The sequence below is a fragment of the Phyllostomus discolor genome, chromosome 11 (assembly GCF_004126475.2).
Source record: "Phyllostomus discolor isolate MPI-MPIP mPhyDis1 chromosome 11, mPhyDis1.pri.v3, whole genome shotgun sequence".
Lineage (NCBI taxonomy): Eukaryota > Metazoa > Chordata > Mammalia > Chiroptera > Phyllostomidae > Phyllostomus > Phyllostomus discolor.
The window spans coordinates 8,845,981-8,867,186 of NC_040913.2; the positions used below are offsets into that span (position 1 = coordinate 8,845,981).

General features: G+C 39.2%; 1 protein-coding gene across 1 annotated transcript in view; it reads right to left on the bottom strand.

The window, feature by feature from the left end:
• The window catches only part of GPC6 (glypican 6), a 1,029,119-nt gene that overhangs the window by 346,177 nt on the left and 661,736 nt on the right, over positions 1–21,206 (bottom strand). Inside the window, exon 4 of the mRNA XM_028526606.2 lies at positions 1,792–1,957. Within this exon, the coding sequence (XP_028382407.1) occupies positions 1,792–1,957 (166 nt within the window). The remainder of the gene's footprint in view (positions 1–1,791; positions 1,958–21,206) is intronic.

Here is a 21,206-nt window from a genome sequence, read left to right on the forward strand (position 1 = left end):
AGAAAGGTACCTAAATAATTAACTTTTAAAAAACTCCCTCACTTTTCAAATGAAGTATCCCAAAATTACACAGATTCTTCCCTCCCACTGAAAGGAGAGAGAATAGCATTTCAATTTATTCTCTCCAAAACGATTTCTGAGATTTTGACGACTTCCTTTTGATTCTGCTCACTCTCCTATCTTTTCATAAAACTTCAAAGCCATTTTCTCTGGACTTTCTAAGCACAACAGTGGCTAGCCAACAGGTTTCACTGTCAAAGCTGAATACCTGTAACCTCAGCCCATCTTCTTTGCACAGCGGACTAAAGTTTCTGTCTTGGAACACGTGTTATAGTCCCTTTTCCCACCCGACTCAAATCCAAAACGCCAGCAGACTGTACGCGTGCATTCTGGTCCAGAGGTTTGCATAAATGACGAAGGCCCTCCCAGCCTGACAAATGACACTGTTATTTTGCACCACTCTGCTTGTCACCGTGCAATTGCAGTAAATGCAATTGAAAGTACTTTTATTTGAAGGCCATTTGACAGAGGGGAGAGAAAATACATTTACTCTTTCAAGGCCTGTGTATTTTCCTGGGAGAAGCCTGCCTATAAAATGTGTCCTTTTATCCTTGGCTAGCTATTTGGGAAATATCTTTTGGCAGTGCAACCCCTGAGTGATTTCCCCAACTTAAGATGTGGGCCGTGATTTACAGACCTGCCCTGAATCTTCCCCACCTTTCTCCCTCCTACCTTCTAGAGACTGAAAGGCTGATTCATGCTTGTGTGTCCGATGCATTCTTTTCCATGGAATGAGGAAGACAATTTGCATATTTTAGCAAACAATATTGAGTTATTTTCATCATAGATGTTTAAGGAAGGAGTTGTTTACTAATATTGAAACAGCACACAAATCACATCGAACAGCTTAAAACTGATTTCGCTCCCTTAGCAGACGGAGATTAATACAACCCATGAGTTACTTTACAGAGAACACTGCAGACGCGCCCGCCCTGTCCTCTAGCTGTACCCAGAACCAAAGCCTCACCTCTCCCCACGGAACCAAAGGTTCCAGACATGCCTGGAACTTGAATACTGGAACCCTTTCAGAAGCAAAAGGTCAATGGCCAGGCACATCCCACGCAGAAGACCCTTATCATAAATGACTGAGTTCCAAAATCCTCTAATTAAAACTTGCCCTACCAGCGCTTGTGCACAGCCATCCCCCCCCAACCCATTAAAACCCTCCAGTTGTCCGCCATTGGGGGGTTTGGGCTTTAAGCGACACATCTTCCCATTCTCCTTGCTTTGTGCTCTGCAAATAAAGCAGCTCTCATTTTTCCACAGCAAAACTCAGTGTTCGGGGTTTGGGTCTGCTGCGTTTGCGTCTGGGGGTGGGGGAGGGGACAACGTCTCCTCCTGCTCCATTACTTTATCTGTGTATCCGCGATTAGGTTGAGGTAACACAAATACGAAAGAGACGGTGCTGTGGGTTTCTTTTAGGAGGCTCTTTCCTAACGCTCACCGAAATTCAACCAAGGCTACTTTCAGCTTCGTCAGAGTCATCAGCTAACTCAGTACAGCTGCTGGCTTGTACAACCTTTAACACGACTGTTGCTCACGGTATACAAGTCTCACTTTTCAGAATAAAGCAAGAAGAAAAATGCAAAAATAACGCTTATCATTTGTTAAACACTGCTTGGCGTTGTGCTTTGAAAAGCTTCCCGTCATCCCCGCAAGTCATCACCGCTTGGAGTCATCACAGCTCCGAGCCCGCCCCCGGGCAGGCGCCCTCACTGCAGCGCTCCTTACCTATGAACAGGTTCCACTCCGTGTCCAGGTCGGCCTGATTGGCCAGGCAGCCCTTCATGACGTTGAGGCAGTAGTTGTTGCAGGCCCGCACGGCGGGGAGTCCTCGGCAGTACGGGCAGTAGAGCATCTTCATCAGGGCGCGGATGCACCCTGGGGTGGGGCTGACCTGCAGGTGTACCACAAAGAAAAGAAAATCTGAAGGAAGGATGCAAGGGAGAAAATGACACAACTCGAATTCTCTCTCTCTCTTTCTGTCTCTCTTTCTCTCTCTCTCTCTCTCTCTCTCTCTCTCTCATGAAGTAGTTCTGGTAAACCTCCAGCAGAAGAGCAGAAAGTTAAAGGAACCATCAGAAACTTAACCCTTTGTAAGACTCGATCTTGAAGCCAGTAATTCCTGTTAAATACTTGTGTTTGGCACAGTAATAATCAATTTTCTTGCAATGTCCCCATCAACATTTTGATATCTATGTCACTGTAATTCAGCACTAAACCCTAGACACTGTTTCGCTGCAATAGAACATGAAATGAGATAATGCATGGGAAAGCAATTTGCGAAGTCAAAAGCCCCATAGAAATGTAGGTATTATTAAAGTTTAATGTGACACCTCTGGAAAATTTTCCAAGGGGTTATTTGACCCTGTTTCTAAAGGAGGCTGCCAGATACACTTCCTCTGTACATAACTTTTTTTAAGAGGATCAATATCAACTGGTCTGGGATTTCTGAGATCCAAGCCTGCCTCGAAGTGACGGCGCTGCCAAGGCACCGGTTTCGGGCCCCTGAAGGTTTGCAGTCCTGGAACTCGGTGGAAAATGCATCTAGGGCTGAATGTGAGGGGTGAACTTTGCAGTATACAGAATTCAGAGCAGCCACTGACCAACTGACAATGAGAATAAGGAAAAGGCAAACATTCTGATACTGACAAAGAATAACACTCCTACAAACGTGGGGCAATAAAAGGTATTTCCACCTAAGTGGAAATTTTCAACAACTATAGCTACTCTGTCACCTTAGCCTTTTCCTAGGAACCACATTTGAAGTTTTTAATCCAAGGTTTTGGTTTTTGTAACATTTTCTTAACTTTACGTGGTATACTGACAAAGCCCCTAATACATTATTTCAGGGAGGTTTATTTATTTATTTAGGCACCGAAAGTTCTAATTACTTTTTGTTGGTTTGTTTGACACTTCCCCCCAAATTTTATGAAAATTTTCTAATGTACAGAAAAGTTCAATGGTTTTTCCTAGAGAACACCCACATTCCCACTCCTAGATTCAACATTTGATATGGTCCTACACTTGTTTTTTTAACACATCTATCCATCCTTCTATCCATCTCTTAATCCATCTTATTTCTGACTCATTTCATAGTGATATCTTTTTGCTTTTTACTTGTCCTGGTCATTTAACATTCACTTTAATAAAGTAGAATCAACATGATTTATAATAGGAAGTGCATTATGTACTGCAAATCAAGTAAGTGAAGTAAAATACAATTGACCCTTTTTTCATTAGGAATATTTAGAGAGTGGTTTAATACCATTAATGCTAAAATGTATTATCCAACAGTAAAACAGAAACAAAAAGGGAGAATAGAAGTAAGGAATCCAGTGACTCTCTTTCAAACGCACATCAGTGCCACCATTACCATCTTCTCCAGACGGGCTATTTTGGTGAAAATGCCAAATTTTATCCACAGTTGAGTAGTATTTTTTAAAATTGTCCTTTATCTACATCTGTTCTAAGCCAGTTACAGAAACAGAGAGAATATTCTGCACTCTGCATACAGAATCAATGCGGAACTTCCCATTCTTACCCATTTTACTTATTCGGTGTGCTTTCAGTCCCGCAAAGCTTCGTCCGCAGGATTTCGTTTCCCACAGGCTTCCAATTTCTCTCCTGACCCTGAAGCCTCTCCCCAGAGACCTCCTGCCTTTCATGAGCTGGCTAAGTAATGCTTCCTTCGACTTGGTTGGATTCTTTGATTTCCTTGCCATTGGGATTACATAACGCGTTGCTTCTCCTCACTCAGTGGGCCAGGATAAACCTGGAGCAGCTGTCAAAACTGGGGATGAAAATTTGAGATCCCCTGGACAGGGTGGACGCCTTTGCCCCAGCACGCCCTACCCCGCTCTGTAAAACACGCACATCCCTGGGAACTGTTAGGATTATGAGGTAGGCGCTCAGCGAGAGCTCCCTGAGTTGGACTCTCTACTGTGTTCCCCCCGTTTCCTCGCCACGTTGATATTGACGGGAAAAAAACAAGAAGCAGATGATGGTATACATCTCACGTTCCATTGCTGTTGCTTTTTAACGTTGTCTTTAAAGGTTATTTATTACATTAATTCCACAGCTTTGTTTTTTCACTTTTGTTTATTTTTTTATTGTGTTGGAACCCATACAGTTTTCTCAGTCTGACATTTAAGAAGAGTCTCCAATCAGGGTAGCAACCAACAGAGAAAATTGAACAGCCTTAAAAACCTGCAAGAACAATGCTGTTCAAGTTAAATGTGGCTCTCTCGGCACTTTTGGAAATGACATCCTTCCTGGTCACATAAAGGCCGTTTGCAGAAGGAAATGGAGAGGATCAAAGTGGAAGCTTTCATGTTCACAGACCCTAGTTTTGGAATCGACACAATTGTGTGTTTGAATTAAAATTTAAAAAAAAAATTATCACTTCAAACTGAAGACTTTTAGCAGTCAGTCTCTGAAAAGAAGGTTGTTTAAATGCCAGTTCTGTGAAGGGCTATTTCTCTTTTTAAATGTTTAATGGCATTTTAAAATTGTGTTTTACCTACTTGAAAAAAACCTTTTTTATTTTCAAGTCAATAGGGAATGACAGGAAGTTGCAAAAACAGTAGTGTCCCGGGTGCCCTTCACGCCCCTCCCCGCAACGGCAGTGTCTCATATAGCTGTAGTACAATGTCACAAAGAGGAACTTGACATTGGTACGTTGCGGCTAACTAGTATAGACCTTATTCTGTTCTCACGATTTTTTCTCCTTGCATTCCTTTGGGAGTATGTGTGTGTGTGCCTGTATGTGCGTACACTCCTATGCAATTTTATCCCAGGTACAGAGTTTTGTAATTCCACCACAATCAACACACAGAATTTTTCTGTCATGAGATAAGGGCCCTCCTAGGCTACCTACCTCTTTCCCCCCTGTCCTGTCACCTGGCCGTCTATTGCCACTGACCTCTTTTCTATCTTTATAATATTGTCCTCTTCAAGGATGTTATTTAAATGGAATCATGCAGCAAGTAACCTTTTTAACTTCACTTTTGAAAACTGAGCGTAATACCCTTGTCAATGCCCATCCAAGCTGCTGCACGGATCACTAGTTCATTCCTTTTTCTTGCTGAGTAGTATTCCATGGTTTGGATGTAGCGGAATTTGTTTGCCTGTTCATTCTTTGCTATGAGGAATAGGACTTGGCTACTGGGGATAAAACTTCTACGGGCTTTCATGCACAGGTTCTCGCACAGTCTTCATTTCCCTGGGATACACGCTCAGGAGTGCATGGGATGATTCCAATGGTTAGTACATGGACAATTTTGTGAGAAACTGCTAAACTGTTTTCAAGATTGGTTGTGAACACTTTATATCTCCACCAGCAACGGGCAAGAGACCAGTTTTCCCCACATCAGTGCCTGTATTTGGTCTTATCACTGTTTTTTTACTTTGGTTATTTCAATAGGTGCATTATGTACTTTTAAATTTATGGTGAGTTTTCTCTGAATGATGTCCATACTTGTATTCCAGCCACAATAAGTTCTAGTACATACCAGATCCATAGCATTAACCAGCTGATCTCTGGAATATACACATTACTAAAAAATTAAACAATTCTGAAATAGTAATGAATCCGTATATTTGGCAACACCAAAATAAAAGAGTTTTAAAAACCCACACTTAAAATTTAGAATAGCCTACTTCTCAAACACATATCACCACAAATTTGTACATTTGGTGGATTATTAATTTTTTTCTACTGAAGAATATTGTGTTCACTGAGCAACAATAAAGAATACAATCCATCTTGAGAAACAAAATGTTGAGTTTTCTTAATAGCTGGTGATATGGAAGGAGGTGAGTGGATTGGCTAAAGGGCACGTATGCGTGACCCACGGACTCGGGCAGTGGAGTGGTTGTGGGGGTGGCCTGAGGGAAGGGGGCGAGGCTGGGTGGAGGAGGCAAAGGAGGGACAACTGTGATAGCATAAGTAATAAAAATATAGGAAAAAAGAAAAAGAAATAAAATGTAGCTGTAGCTTCCTAGGTATTCAAAGTATATTGGGAAATATACTTAAGTGAAAGGGCAAGTTGATATGTTTATAAAACTGGTAGTAGCTTGGTATAGAAAAGATAGTTTGCCAAAGTAAAAAAATAAATAAGTTGTGACTGATAATCTTTTTGCACTTTTTTTCTCACATAACTTTTACCTTTTGTCCTTCCTCAGTAGGAATCCTTTGTCAGAACTGATAACATTACAGGGAAAAAGAACACAGTCCATGCTTCCTACCCCAGTATCCACTTTGGAAGGATAGACACACATTTGTGAGTCAATCAAGTACAATTTCAATATAAAATCCTTCCCTCTGGGACTTAGTTCTTCTGTTCACTTGCTGTGATGCTGTTTGAATGCCAGAAATGACTTATAAATGATCTTTTATAGTTGATATTATAATTGACTAATTTTGAGAAATACTAATAAAATTTGAGAAATAATAATACAATAGCATAATATTTGAACTCATAGTTTATAACCTGGTGAGTTTTTTGTTGTTCCTTGTGTTTCTTTCTCAAAAAGCTAAAGCAAGATGCACTGAAACGTGGCAATGAAAACTGAAAGCACTCTTCATACAGCTGTGCCGGGAGAGAGCGCTGAGACTCATCTGCCCGGCCAGCCGCGGGTGTCAGGGTGTTGCAGCCAATACTTCTCCTGTTTCCTAAATGTCGTGGGATACATAGCCTACCCTTAACCGTATAACAGCAATTTATCGCAGGTCTTTAACACATGTAAGCTTTCCGTGTCCAGACCACCATTCATGCGCTGGGGCTCGCATGCGCAGTTCCTGACAGTAGCCAATGTAAAATAAGACTGCCTCTTAGGATATTTTTAAAAAGCAAGGAAACACGTGCAAGTTATAAAATTATATTTACACACAGTGAAAGTATACCTAGCAACTGTTTGTTTTTATGGAGATAATATAGCCCAATTGATAAAGTAAACATACCTATTTTCTGCTCCAAAAAGAAAATCAAGTTAAATGGAAGTGAATTCTTTAACTAAGATAAATTCGAAATGGGTTCTTTTGAACCAGAGTCGATGCCATTCTACACAGTGTCTAATCTATAGTGACATGAAATGACGAGATGTTTCTACTCATCACCTCAATATATCACCAGCCTCTGAGGTGCCTTTTAAATCCCTCCAGAATGATTGAATTACATTCAGAGTTGTTTTCCTGTTAAGTAATATGAATTATAATTCTTTACCAATCAGCAACCTGAATGTAGGTTTTGTAGTAAGTTCATGAGAACTTAAATTTGCTTCTTCCCTGTTCACTCATGCAGCTCTCATTTTTCCCTCATTTATGAAGAGTCCCTGGACCAGGGTTGGGATGCTTGCAATATATTGATTTCCAGATCATTTCAGGGAAGGAATTATTTGTCTTGGGTAAGCGCAGTGTAAAGAAAACCCACAAAAGGGCACAGGGCTCCAAACTGGGAAGCAGGTGTTGACAGCAGTGGCTTCGGAAGGCAGCCACGTGGCAGGTGTCTCTAAGAAGAGTGTGGGAGGTGAGTGACAGCTCAGACATGTTGGGTAGGAAATGCCAAGAAGCAGTCCTTCCCCTGAAGCCCCCAGAAAGCCAGGAAACAAATGACAGTAGCCCCTTTCTCAGAACTCAGACCTCATTAAAAAAAAACAGCAACTGGGAGAGTGCCTTTTAATAAATAAAATGCTAAATTTCAGTAAAAACCAAAGCATTGCTAAATCAAACCTCAAGGAATATTAAAAGACTGCCATCATACTAAGTATGTTCTCTGAACTACAATGAAATAACACTAGGAATTAGTATCAGAAGGAAAACTGGAAAATTCACAGATGTGTGGGAATTAAACTACATATTCCATACAACCAATAGGTTAAAGGAACAATCACTGTGGAAATTAGAAAATACATGGGTGAATGAAAATGAAAACACAACATGCAAAAACTGATAGCCAGAGATTCCTATACTAAAAAAGAATGTCTCAACTCAATTACCTAATGTTACACCTTAAGGAAGTGGAGAAAACAAAAACCGGAGTCAGCAAAAAGAAGGAAATAATAAAGATTAAGTGGAGACAAAGTGATAATAGAAAATTACCATAAAATAAAGAAGTATATAAAAAATTAAAAAACACCCTTTGGTTTTATCTGCTCTTCTTTTTCTGTTTCTTGGGGTATAAAGTGACGTTATTGATTTGAGATCTTTCTTCTCCCAGAAGCTTGGAGAGAGGCGCAGAGCCGTCTTTCCCTCTAAGTCTTCAGGAGGAATTGATTCTGCCGACACCTTGATCTCCGACTTTTGCCTCCTGAGCTGTTAGAGAATGAATTTCTGGTTTTTTAAAGCACTCATTTTGTGCTGATATGTTATATGAGCCTTAGGAAACCAGTATATACATCAACAAATTAGATACTCTTGATGAAATACACTAATTCCTAGAAACATTCTACCAAGATCGAATCATGACAATATAGGAAATGTGATTAGACTTATAACAGACAAAGAGATTGAATTGGTATCAAATGCTTTCCAGCAAAGAAAATTCCTGGATCAGATGGCTTCACTCATGGATTCTACCACACATTTGATTAATCAACCAAAAGTCTTCCTAAACTCTTCCAAGAAAAAAAAAAGATGAGGAAATATTTCTTAACTCATTCTAAGAGGCCAGCATTACCTTACACCAAAGTCAGGTAAAGACATATTAGGGAAGAAAACTGAGACCAATATCTCTTACAAACATAGAGGACAAACATCTTTAACAACATTCTAGGAAATGGAATCCAACAGCTTATTAAAATATTATACACCATGACGTAGTGGGATTTGTCTCAAGAATGCAAGGGTTCAACACAGAAAATCAATCACTGTAACACACCATATTCATGGAACAGAGAAACGAAAACCACACAACCATTTCAACTGATGCCCAAAAAGCTTCTGACAAAGTCCAACACTTCATGATAAATTTGTACAGAAACTAGGGATAAAAGGGAACTTCCTCAACAAGATAAAGAGCATTTGTGAGACACCTACAGCTGATGTCATACTCAATGTTGAAAGACTGAAAAATCTCCCCTAAGATCAGGAACAAGACAAGGGGGCCTTTCTGACGAGTGCTGTTCAAAATGGCACTGAAAATCTCAGCTACAGTCATTAAGCTAAAGAAACAAGAAATAAAAAGGTATCTGAACTTGAAAAACAAAGAATTGAAACCATGTTTATTCACAGAGAGCATGATCCTACAGGTAGGAAATGCCCAAGCACACACACGTGCAATGACTAAAGCTAATAAGTGAATTCAGCAAAGTTGCAGGATCAGCACACAAAACCCACTAAGTTTCTATACACTATCGATGAACAATCTGAAAAGGAAATTAAGAAAACGATTCCATTTATAATAGCATCCAAAATAATAGAATGCCTAGGAATCAATTTAACCAAAAAGGTGATAGAAATGTATGCTGAAAGCTATAGAATATTGGTGAAACAAATTAAAGAAGACCTAAATAAGTGGAAAAATATCCTGTGTTTGTGTTGTAGAAGGCAGTATTGTTAAGACAGCCACTACTCAGATTTGCAACGAACTTGCAAATTATCTATAATTTACAAACCTTATTAAAATTCCAATAGTTTTTCCTTATGAAGTGGAAAAACTCTATTCTGAAATTCATATTGAATTACAAGGGACCAAAGTAGTCAAAACAACGTTAAAAATAAAGAACACATTTGGAACACTCACACTTCCTGCTTTCAAAACTACTATAGCTTAGTACAAAGCAAAAGTAACCAAAACACTGCTACTATCTGGCAATTCTACTTCTTCGTATCTACTGAAAAAAAAAATGGAAAACTAGCTTTAGACAAGACATTTTCACTGACATGTTTATTGCAGTGTTAGTCCCAATAACCAAGAGGTGAAAACAACCTAAATGTCCATTAACTGATGACTAGATAAAGAAAAAATGGTATATCCATACAATGGAATATTATTTAGCCTTTAAAAATGCCCTGCAATATGTGACAACATAGATGTATGCTGAGGACATTTTACTAAGTGACATAAGCCAGTTACAGAAAGACAAATACAGTGTGGTTCCTATTATATGAGGTACCTAAAGTGGTCAAGCTCACAGCAGCAGCGAGTGGAATGGTGATAGCCAGGGGCTGAGTGGGAGGGAGAAGTGGGGGGTTGCAGTTCCGTGGGTATGGAGTTTTAGTCATGCGTGTTAAACAAGTTCTAGGGATGTTCTGCACAACAACATGCAGAGATTACAATACTGTACTAAACACTTAAAAACTTACGAGGGTACAGCTCATGTTTTTACGGCAACAACAATAACAATAATAATAAATAATGTTACACTAGTGTAATGATAGGCATATAATTTACTGAAATAGAACTGAAAGATCAGAAATAAACACATACGTTTCTGACCAAATTATTTTCTCAAGAGTGTAAATATCAATGGGGAAAGAATAAAAACGAAGCTGGACCGTACTTAATGCCATGCACAAAAGTTACTCAAAGTGGATCAATGACTTAAATATAAGAGCAAACTCTATTAAACTCTTGGAAGAAAACATGGGTAAATTTGGATGATCTTGGATTTAGCAATGGATTCTTAAATACGGCACCAAAAGGAAAAAGATATACTGGTCTTCATCAAAATGAAGAACTTTTGTTCACCAAAGAACATTATGAAGAAAGTGAAAAAGACAACCTATACTGGAAGCAAATACTTGCAAATCATATGTGTCTGATAAGGGAATATATACAAAATATAGACAGAACTCCTACAAGTCTACAAAAAATCACAAACAACCCAAATTTTAAAAATGGTAAAGGACTTGAATGAACATCTTTTCAAAGAAGATATGCAAATGGTTTATGAGCTTGTGAAAAGATGCTCAATATCCCAAGTCACCAGAGAATGCAGATCAAAATGAGGTATCACTCACACTTCTAATGCGGCTACAATAAGAAAGACAATAACAAGTGTTGATGTGGATGTGGAGAAATTGAAACCATTATTTATTGCCAATGGGAATAACAGTCATCTTGGGAACATGAAACTGCTGCATGCCCCAAGAATTCTACTCAAGGAAACTAAAATTATACATCTCACAAAACTTACATATTAATGTTTATAGAAGCATCATGCATAATGGCCAAGAACTGGAAACAATTCAAAATGTGCATCAAACGATAAATGCATTCATTAACTACATGTGGTATATCCATACAATGAAATATTCTTCAGCAATTAAAAGGAATGAAGTTCTGATACATACATGCACTTTGAAAACACTATCCTATACGACAGAAGCCAGTTACAGAAGAGCATGCATTGTATGAATCCATTCATACAGTATGTCCGGAATAGACAAATCCAGAGAGACAGGAACTTCATTCGTGGATGGCAGGAGCTGGGGTGGGAAGGGGGGAAACAAGGGTGGAGGGTGGCAAATGACTGATCGTAGGTACGAGTTTTTGTGTGATTCTAGAATTAGATCGGGAGAACAGTAATGGTTGTCCAGTGCTGCCTTTAAATATACTAAATATCACTGACACCTACACTTTCAATGAGTGAACTGTACATATGCAAATTATATCTTAATAAAAGTGTCTAAACATAATGATAGAAGTACCATTAACAAATACATTCCTACTACTATATTTACAAGCTTTACAATTTTTTTCAGCGCTAAAGACACGGTTCTTAATTACTAACCAGAAGCTATGTTTACCCATGGAGTTACATTAAAATAGTTACATAAATATAAACCTCAAATTACATGATACCAACAGTGGTTTGATGTGCGTACCTGAATAACATAACATTTTCTTTCAAGAAGACACCTATTATTATTTCAACTGTTGCTTAATGGTGGCTTGGTGAAGATGCATTCCCATGTATGCAAACGGAGAACCTCTGGGCCTTTGGATGTGGATTGCATATTTGTATACATACACATGCCAACTAATGTGTGTGCTCTGAAACTATCTTCTCTCCATCTTGTACCATGGAGAGAGAACACAGACAAGACAGGAAACAATTATGAATCACAAATCACAGCCTGAAGGAAAAACGTTTCCTCTATGAATGACAAATGTTTATAGCACCGCGGTGACCAGAATTCAGCCAACTTTAAAAAAGTGTATATCCTTAATTAGAAATCTCCCCACAAAAGTAGGAGGCTTACGAAGCATTTGAAAGCCATGGAATGATGACTGCACTTGCTGGGTGTGGGAGAAAAGCAACAGACATAATTTGCATGCCTAAAAACCAAACTGTAACTGCAGAATTTCCAAAGTCAAGTTTAAGTAACGTCAATGCCATGAAACACTTAGAAACAAAACCAGGGCGTGCAAAGTGAGGTGTGTTAGAGCTGCGTCAGTTCTTGACATTTCTCTTATTTTTTTATCATATTATGTCACAAATCCAATGATACCTACATCTACAGTTTCTGTACTTAATTTTATTCCCTAGAACATAAATGAAACTGCCATAGCAATTAGTGAATGTATGTTATTACTCACTTAATAGACGGGAACAGTTCCAAATAGCACTTAAATCACACACACACACACACACACACACACACACACACACACAGAGTGGTTATTTTCCATCATTGGACTGAAACATCTCTTTCTACTAAACCTATATTTCACAGGGCTTTCTAATGTGTTTACCCAACAGAGCACAACACCATATTAATTTTACCTTGCTCTCTCATTAGGAGGTCTTGTGATAAAGACTTTTATTTGGGCAGTCTGCTTGACATTCCGAACTTCACCCAAATGTAAATTTTCAAAATGTGAACATAGAATGTAAAATAAGATCCCTAAGTGTCTCATCTGGGAATAGTTGTCTTTTTCAGTTAGAAATTATAGCTGAAATATTACTTCATTTAGGAGAAACCTTTTAACGGTGGGTTTAAATATGAGTCATTGATGTGATAATCCACTTTGGTAAAAGCTATGAATTTCTAGCTTCTGTCCACGGGTACTAACATATTTATAATGTATCTGCTTTGGAGTACACACAACCTGCTTTGAAAGTAAGGGGATGCGATATTACCAAGAATGTAAAATCCAATCAATCATTCTGTCTGGAACTTGTGTAACTTTAAATGCCTACTCCAAGGAGCTGCCATATGGTGGGAGCTGAATAATATGAAAATAAATACACATCATATTGTGGTGTTTTGTAATTTTTGAAGCAGAGCACATGGATATGGGATTTTGGTTAATTTTATCTACCATCTATCAATCTATCGATACCTGTCAACAGTGCTCCATGAATACCAATATGACTTCCTGTCATTCTGGTTAGAATTAGTCATTCCAAGTACTAATGGGCCCTGTGGGAGACTCCCCTGGCTCAAAGCATCGGTGTGTTTCCAGGGGAAATTCCCATGCTCCACACCCTCCTGCAAAGGACCAGCATGAACCTTTTCTGACAAAGTCCTACGTTAGAAGAAAGGGAACAATGCAACACCAGTTGCAGGGAGATAGATTACTCAATGCTGTCGGGCCATGCTCTGGTCACCCGGCTGACCGCTGAGCCGCAGCCCACCAGCGGCAAAGGAGAAAACACTACTCGGCAATGTCTATGGGCGCGGGGAACTCTGACGGGACCCTCACAGAGACCCTTGAAGTGACCCTTGAAGGCAGGCCGGTGGTGACTCTACTCTCCAAGAAAAAAACAGAACAAAACAATAAGGGAACAAAAACCTAAGATGGGGATCTTTGAAAGGGAAAAAAGACAGCATTGCACTAAGAAAAAAACATTTCTTTCCCCCTCTTCTTCCTGTTCTCACGGAGTGGAAGGCTCCAAATGAATTCATTCTTAAGTCCATTCAATGAATGTTTCACAAGCATCGCCATGTACTAGCGCTGCCTGAAGTGCTGCAAGGAAAATGAACGGTGGGTTTCAAAGTTACTGGGGAGCAAGACCCACAGCTGCGAAAAGACAGGGGAGCATTTCCTGGGGCTCAAACAAATGTCCAAGAAACAGAGTGCGTGCACACCTCGCTTTCACCCAGAACAGACCAGCGGGAAGCTCACGGTTAGAAATTCTCCGGGAACAGGAGAAGCACACGGTGGAGAAAAGAAGCACAGAGTGAAATGTTGGGAACATGAGGAGTTCGGCAGCTTTGGGCTGTTCACGGATTCAATGTTTCTCTCGTTTTTATCTACAGAAACATCTTCTAAGGACAACTTGGTAAGAGTCTACACTGGATTACTGGGTATAGGGCGGCTTTCTGAATTTTAGATATCTCCAGAGTTCTGGGAATCGGTGAGGGAGATGAAAATATATCGACAAAAGCAAAACCCCATGAAATGGTTCATGGGACTATTTGTTTAAGAGTGATACAAAAATATTATTTCTCATTTTCAGTGTCAAGGCACACTGAAAAGATTGTTCCCCAAATAATGCAGGGACACTTGAATAATTTTTCAGTCTCGAAAGTTTCATTTTGAAGGATGAAATAATATGTAAGTCATAGCATATGTGATACAGAAATAAGCAACAGTACTTTACAGTGATAACTTCAAAACAATGATGACGTGAGGAGAAGAACTACAGTTTCCAGTCTCATTCAACATTTCTACATTTTTCCCCCCAAAAAGCCCTCCCAGTGCCATGTCCCTGAGGCGACTGTCCTTCTTGATGGGTTTTGGTAAAAAAAGAAGGTATTCTGAAAAAGTTAAATAGTATTTCATTGCCCATCATGATAATTTAGGAATAAATATTACTTCATGTGGTTGATTCCTGTATTGATGCTTTTATACACATTTTGAAAACTTTAGGACCATTTGTGGGTGGTGAAGACAGCATAATTTTATTCATTTCTTTTGTATCAATTGAGTAGTTATTAGGGGTATTTGCTTCATAATACCATTTTCTAATACAAACGCTACTAGACTCATGTTATTTCAGTTCATGATGTGAATTTGAGAACTGCCATTCGCCATTATTTCCTATTGATTTCATTCATATGCGCAATCCAATAAGCAAACTGAACTAACAAGCAAAACAGAGACAGACTCGGACAGAGAGCAGGCTGACAGCTCTGGGTGGGGGTGAAGGGGTGGAGGGATGCACAGAAAGGAAAAAGAGAGAGAGAAAGAATTCATGGACATTGACAGCAGTGTGGTGACTGAGGGGAGGCGAGGGGGTTGGTGTAGGTGGAAAACGGTACAGGGGGATAAAGGACGATGGAGAAACAAAATAAAAATAACTTTATGAAACCACTGATTAAAGTTTTAGGTCAAAGCCGAAATGGAAATATTAAGTACAATGTCACTGAGTTCTAAGAACCTTTCCCACAGTGTCTTAGATCCTGTAAGATAGCAAAATACATAATTTATGAATGCTCCTGAAAAGATTTTTCTGCTGGAATACTAGTATCACATAGTGTATATGTTACTGCAAACATAAACATCTAACAAAATTGATTAGTTTATTGGGTATTCCCATGGAAGCACAGACACCTAAAGAAAGCGAGAGAGAGAGAGAGAGAGAGTGAGTAGGGCCGGAGAGAGAGAGGGAGGGGTGGGGAACACCCGCTGCCATCGCTAATACGACTTAGGACATACGGATTCATTGAGCGTATGCTGCCCAGGCCGCAGCCTGGCCCCACTACCAGGTCAGTGGTCCTGGGTAAACAGAAGTGCCCTTCTCCCTCAGGTGCGTGCACTGTCTTAAAATTAAGACAAATTATGTAAGCAGATAAGCAGATCTCTTTCTTTTTAGAAATGAAAAGAGCGGAGTTGTAAAGAATAAAATCACGGTCCTGCAAGAAACTTAGGCTGCAGTCGTAAGGAATGGCTTTTCTGAGGAAACACCAGAGTTAAAGCTACTGGGTGAGAAGGAGTCACCGTAGCAAGTTTAAAGAAACTCACCTCACTGTTCAGATGCTCCAGTCACTTACACACGCACACGTGTGTATCACTATCAGTGTGAAGCATCCTTCTCTATTCTGTTTTTCTCTCTTCACTCAGCGTATCAAGAGCAATTTCTCATTTATTTTTTCATCAATGGTTTCAGTGGTATTTTCTCCTAGAGCTCTCCTTATTTTACCAATGCAGTTAGGACATCTCTTCCCATTGTTCCATGATTATGAGTAATACTTTGGAGATAGTTTGTAAATATTTGTATTTTAGATTATTCTCTAGGATAGATTCCTAGAACTGAAATTACTGGATAAAAAAATAGAAACAAACAGTATCTGGCATGTTTTGCAATTCTTGTAGGTAATTATCTTATGTATTCTCACTAAAATTATTGTAATTTTTATTTTTTAATTAAAAAATTAATATAAAAAACAAATTATACCCCTATCCACATATGTAACAGAGTCCATTGGTAACTAACTTTGTTGCATGTTATAAGTAATGCCTTTTAGGACAGTGTTTTAAAGATTCTGTAACTTGAAAGAATTAATTTGGTTTCTTAGGGGCACCTTATTTTGTTAATAGAGAAAAGCTTAAAGACAAGTAAAAACTGGATTTTACCATATCTTCTGGTCAGCATTTTTATTACTTCTGGCCCTCTGATATTAACCTTTACATAAAGTAGAGGAATATTAAATGCACTTAATGCACTTAGGAAGAAAATTTGATGTTTTCAAGTCATTCTTAAAGGAAATTTTAGGGTTTCCTCTCTAAATTTTCACTGGAATTAATTTTCAGTCTTTTCCTCCCAGATTTCATTGGGATGGTCACGTGTTTGACAAACAGAAAGCAGATTTTTCCTTGTCATATGCAGAGATTATTTGACCTCCATTTTTGGTTTGTTTTTGCAGGCTCTGAGGATAGTGTGAATGATTCAAATACTATCTGTTTACTATGCTAACAGGAAATGAAATGAAAGGAGTATAATCTATAGAGCCTGGTGATTGATTCTGAAAATTTCTATCAGAATGTGTAATGAGTCTAACAGCAAGGTCAACTGAACTGTGTTCGTCGTCAGTATCAAGGAGACCCAGACCAGACCAGAACGATACTTTCCTCTCTATCCCTCTTTCCGGCCCTCGGGACAGCCTTCCTGAGTCCTGTGTCCAGGGACCACCCACACACGGTCCATCTCAGGCCACCATCCGGTTTCTAGAAAGAAAGATACTGTTCCTGTTCTCCTGGCCACTGGGCCCTACATAGGATACACGAGGCCTTTCCAGGAGATACCTGAGCAGAGGCAGTTTTAAGAGATTCCACTCACACATCCTCAACTTCTACGCGAATTCTTTCCTAAGACAGATTTGCCAAGACGAAACCTGCTCTTGAGGCCATCTCTTCTACACCTACGTCCGACAAGTCACAAAAAAGACATTGTCCGCTTCGCTTCCATCCTTCAATGTCACCTGATGCATGGTGCCGCAAGGTCAGTACCCGAAGCCCAGAAATTAAGGTGGGATGCTAGGAACAATGCAGAATCTTTTCCATGTAGAGAAGCCAGGTAACAGATTCCTTACAAAGCAGAGAGTTTCTAATTTTTTGCTTTCAACAAAAATGAAAGAGGACCTAATCAAACTGTCAGCTGCTAGATTATTAAAAATAAGTTTTGAAGAGAGCTCCTGTGTTATTTTTGGCCTATAGCTTGGAAGAAGTTCAAAGATTTGAGTGACTTTGCTCTAACAACATTCTTTTTATGCCTAGCTAACCGCTTATCTGAATAATGTTTCTTAATGCATACTCCAAAATAATACGAAGGGGCGGAACTGATGCAGAACAATCCTCTACAGAAGAGAAGTTCATCCACAGGGTTATGAGCCACTTGGAGCGGGGAGGGGAAATCCCACCATTTCATTAAGACAGGAATTTGCAACAGAAATTTACTTTTAAACTTTAATAATCAAAGAATGTAAGATATTCGTGTGGTTTTGGTCAGTTTAGTACCAATAGTAACTATAACGCTAACTCAGACTAAAATAAAATATTAGCATTTGAAGCCTTATATTCATGGAAATTTTAAAAAATTAATTTTATTGTACATACATATATTTGTCCTCAAAATGATAGTTATTAAACTTGTAAGACATAAATTTGTATTATATTAGCATACATTTTTTTAAATTTTATTTATTTATTTTTAGAGAGGGAAGGGAGGGAGATAGAGAGAGAGAGAGAGAGAGAAAGAGAGAGAGAGAGAGAGAAACATCAATGTGCAGTTGCTGGGGGTTATGGCCTGCAACCCAGGCATGTACCTTGGCTGGGAATCGAACCTGGGACACTTTGGTTCCCAGTCTGCCCTCAATCCACTGAGCTACGCCAGCCAGGGATATTAGCATACATTTTTATGAGGGAATTTGAATGAAAACACAAGTTCAGGAAAAAAACACCTATAAAGAAAAATTTGTTTATGCCACTTTAGATAGAAAATAATTGATCACATATTGCAGAGATACTTAAATTTTTATTTCACTTCACGTGTTTGAAAGAGCAATGCCCTGTCACATGTCAGCTGTCAATATTTACAACATGGCAACTATTTGAATTTCTGTAACCATGTTAGATAACTTAAAAAGCTTCTTGAGAGTATACGCATTTTCCAAAGTATTTTAGGGAGGAAACAAACAAAAAATGCGAAGGCAGTTATATCGGGCCACTACTAATTCTGCTTTTGGTCATTTCCTGAAGGGACGCATTGTCACCATTTTGTGTGTGAGCATACGGTTTAAAGTCACTTAATGGTTGTATGTGAGTGTGTGTGTGTAAGACGTGAAAATAGGCAGTGTTTTAAAAAGATCATTTTGGTTACCGGGTAGAGAGTAGAACAGAGAAGCAACAAATTGGATGGTGTTATAATTTACTTGACAGTAGAAGACTTTTGGAATGCACTTGATCCCAGAAAAATAAAAATACGTGCTTTGTTGAAGGGATGGTATTATCAATACAATGTCTTCTTCTTTTTGAAAAGTTACTTTAATTCTACATGATCTGATTCTTTCTTTTAAAAAATGTAGGTTAGATGCACATAGAAGTTAAAGAAATGTCCCTTTAAAACTTAAAAAAACCCCCAAAACCCTATCCATCAGATTTTGACATCCTTTGTCATGACGGGGCCCCATGACGAAGAGGGAATTAATACACCCTGGAAGTCCAGCTTCTCAGACAAACAACTTAAACATTGCCATAACATTTTAATGTAGCAATGGAAATTGTTTTATTAATTAGAAAAACTTCTTAGAATACTTGAAGAGAGTAAGGTGGACAAAGAGCAACCCTCAGATAGTGTCTATTTAGGGGCACAAGGGCCGGGGAGAGGACAGTGAGACTCGACAACTCTCTCTGCATCACCTTCCAAGCCCCTCCGCGTTCATCAGCAGCATCAGTGCATTGCAGAAGGGCAGCGCACAAAGACACGGAGGGAGTAAAAGCTATAAATATCCGTGATTTTATCGTCTGTGTCCCCCATGGAATATAAGACCCCAGAGGGCAGGGATTCCTCCAGTGCGCTCCCTGTTCACTGCTCGGGCTCTAGGACCTTGCAACCGTGCCAGACCCCAGCGAAGGGCGCATGCACACTTGTTGAATCACTGGACGCATGAGTGTTTGAACGAATGAAGGAAGGAGTGAAAGAAGGATCACGGTGCCTAGTTGCAGTACACTAACAACCACCGGAGGAACTCCGAGAATGGTGTGCTTACTCTTGTCGTGTGACGCCAGGCGTTTGAAAGAAGATGATCAGAGCCAGGACGTGAGTCTGTTTTGGGGATTTAAAGTTGATTATTGAAGACGATTCAAAAATTGATTCCTAATCAGAGTAATAGCATAGTGACTGTAGAGGGAATTAGGACTTGAGAAAGATGTTTTATATATTTATTTTTTGAAAACGAAAGACAGGAGAATGAAAATTTCTCATGCCAACATAAATAGTAAATAAGTTCAATTGCTGACAGATAGTAAATACCTCTACACGGTATTTTGCAATTTTCAAAAATCTTCTAAAAACAGGATCTCATGTGAAACTTGAAATTGCCCTTTGAGATCCCCATTTTATCTCAGAAAGCTGAAGGAAGAAAGGCCAAATATCTTGTTCAAAGTCATGCAACTAGTAAACGGTGGAGACTAAAACATAGCTCACAGTTTCAACCTACTTCAATGTCAGCATCATCAGGGTACGCTCAGAGACACATACATTTTTGCTTTTGAATGGTATATAAGCGACACGAGTTAATTTAATGGGGATTCTGGTTTAACGTGCCAACTTTCTTTATGTAAAATATTAAAACACCGAGGTTTGGTGCTATCTTTCATGTTCATTTGCTGTAGCTATTAACTAGCGCCAATAAACAAGTGGGTGGTTAATATCTTTTCTGCCCTTAGGAAAGGAGGAATTTCAATATCATTTGCATTTCATAATCAAAGTACTCAGCACAATAGAGTGTTTTTTTTAAAGAAGAGAGTACTGAAGACTGTTGAGAAAAGTAGACACTTATCAGAAATAAATCATGCCCTCAGAAAATGTTTAAGAGGATATGTACTTCACTTGAGACGATGATGTCAGGAGCAGTGGATGCAGATAAGCTGAAGAGAAAGGGATGTGAGCAAAATAATACACTGGCTCAGTCTTCTAGGAATTATTTTTATAACTGTGTACTTGGACTACTTCTTGACAATGCAGACTTGACGCAAAAGTACAGGGTCAAGGCAATTCTGGGTGAGGAAACTGAGTCCTGGGAAGTAACATGATGTGTTTATGTCCTGTGAGTGATGAGGTGGTTGCCCACCTGGACAAACAGCCCCGGCCCCTTTATGTTTTTGCCCTCTATACAGTGAATGTTACTATACCCACCTCTGCAACCTTGCAAAGACCCTAGTCATTCTATATGGTACCGTTTTTACAGTGCCTCTGTATGGGACCTTTTAAAGTGGGGAGAGGCTTAAGGACTGAAGCGGTACTGAGACTGGACAAAGAGCCAGGGAGACAATGGAAATATGGGTTCCAAAGGGGCTGCTATTTTATGCAGGTCCTCACAGAACTCTCGCCAGAACCATCACAAAAGCTTAAATGGCCTTCATAAACTACGATGCCAATGTTGACATATTAAAATGCAATCCAACTGGGAAATAATTTTATAAACAAGGTGAAAGATATGCTACGTATAAAGAGCAATCAATAAAAATCTA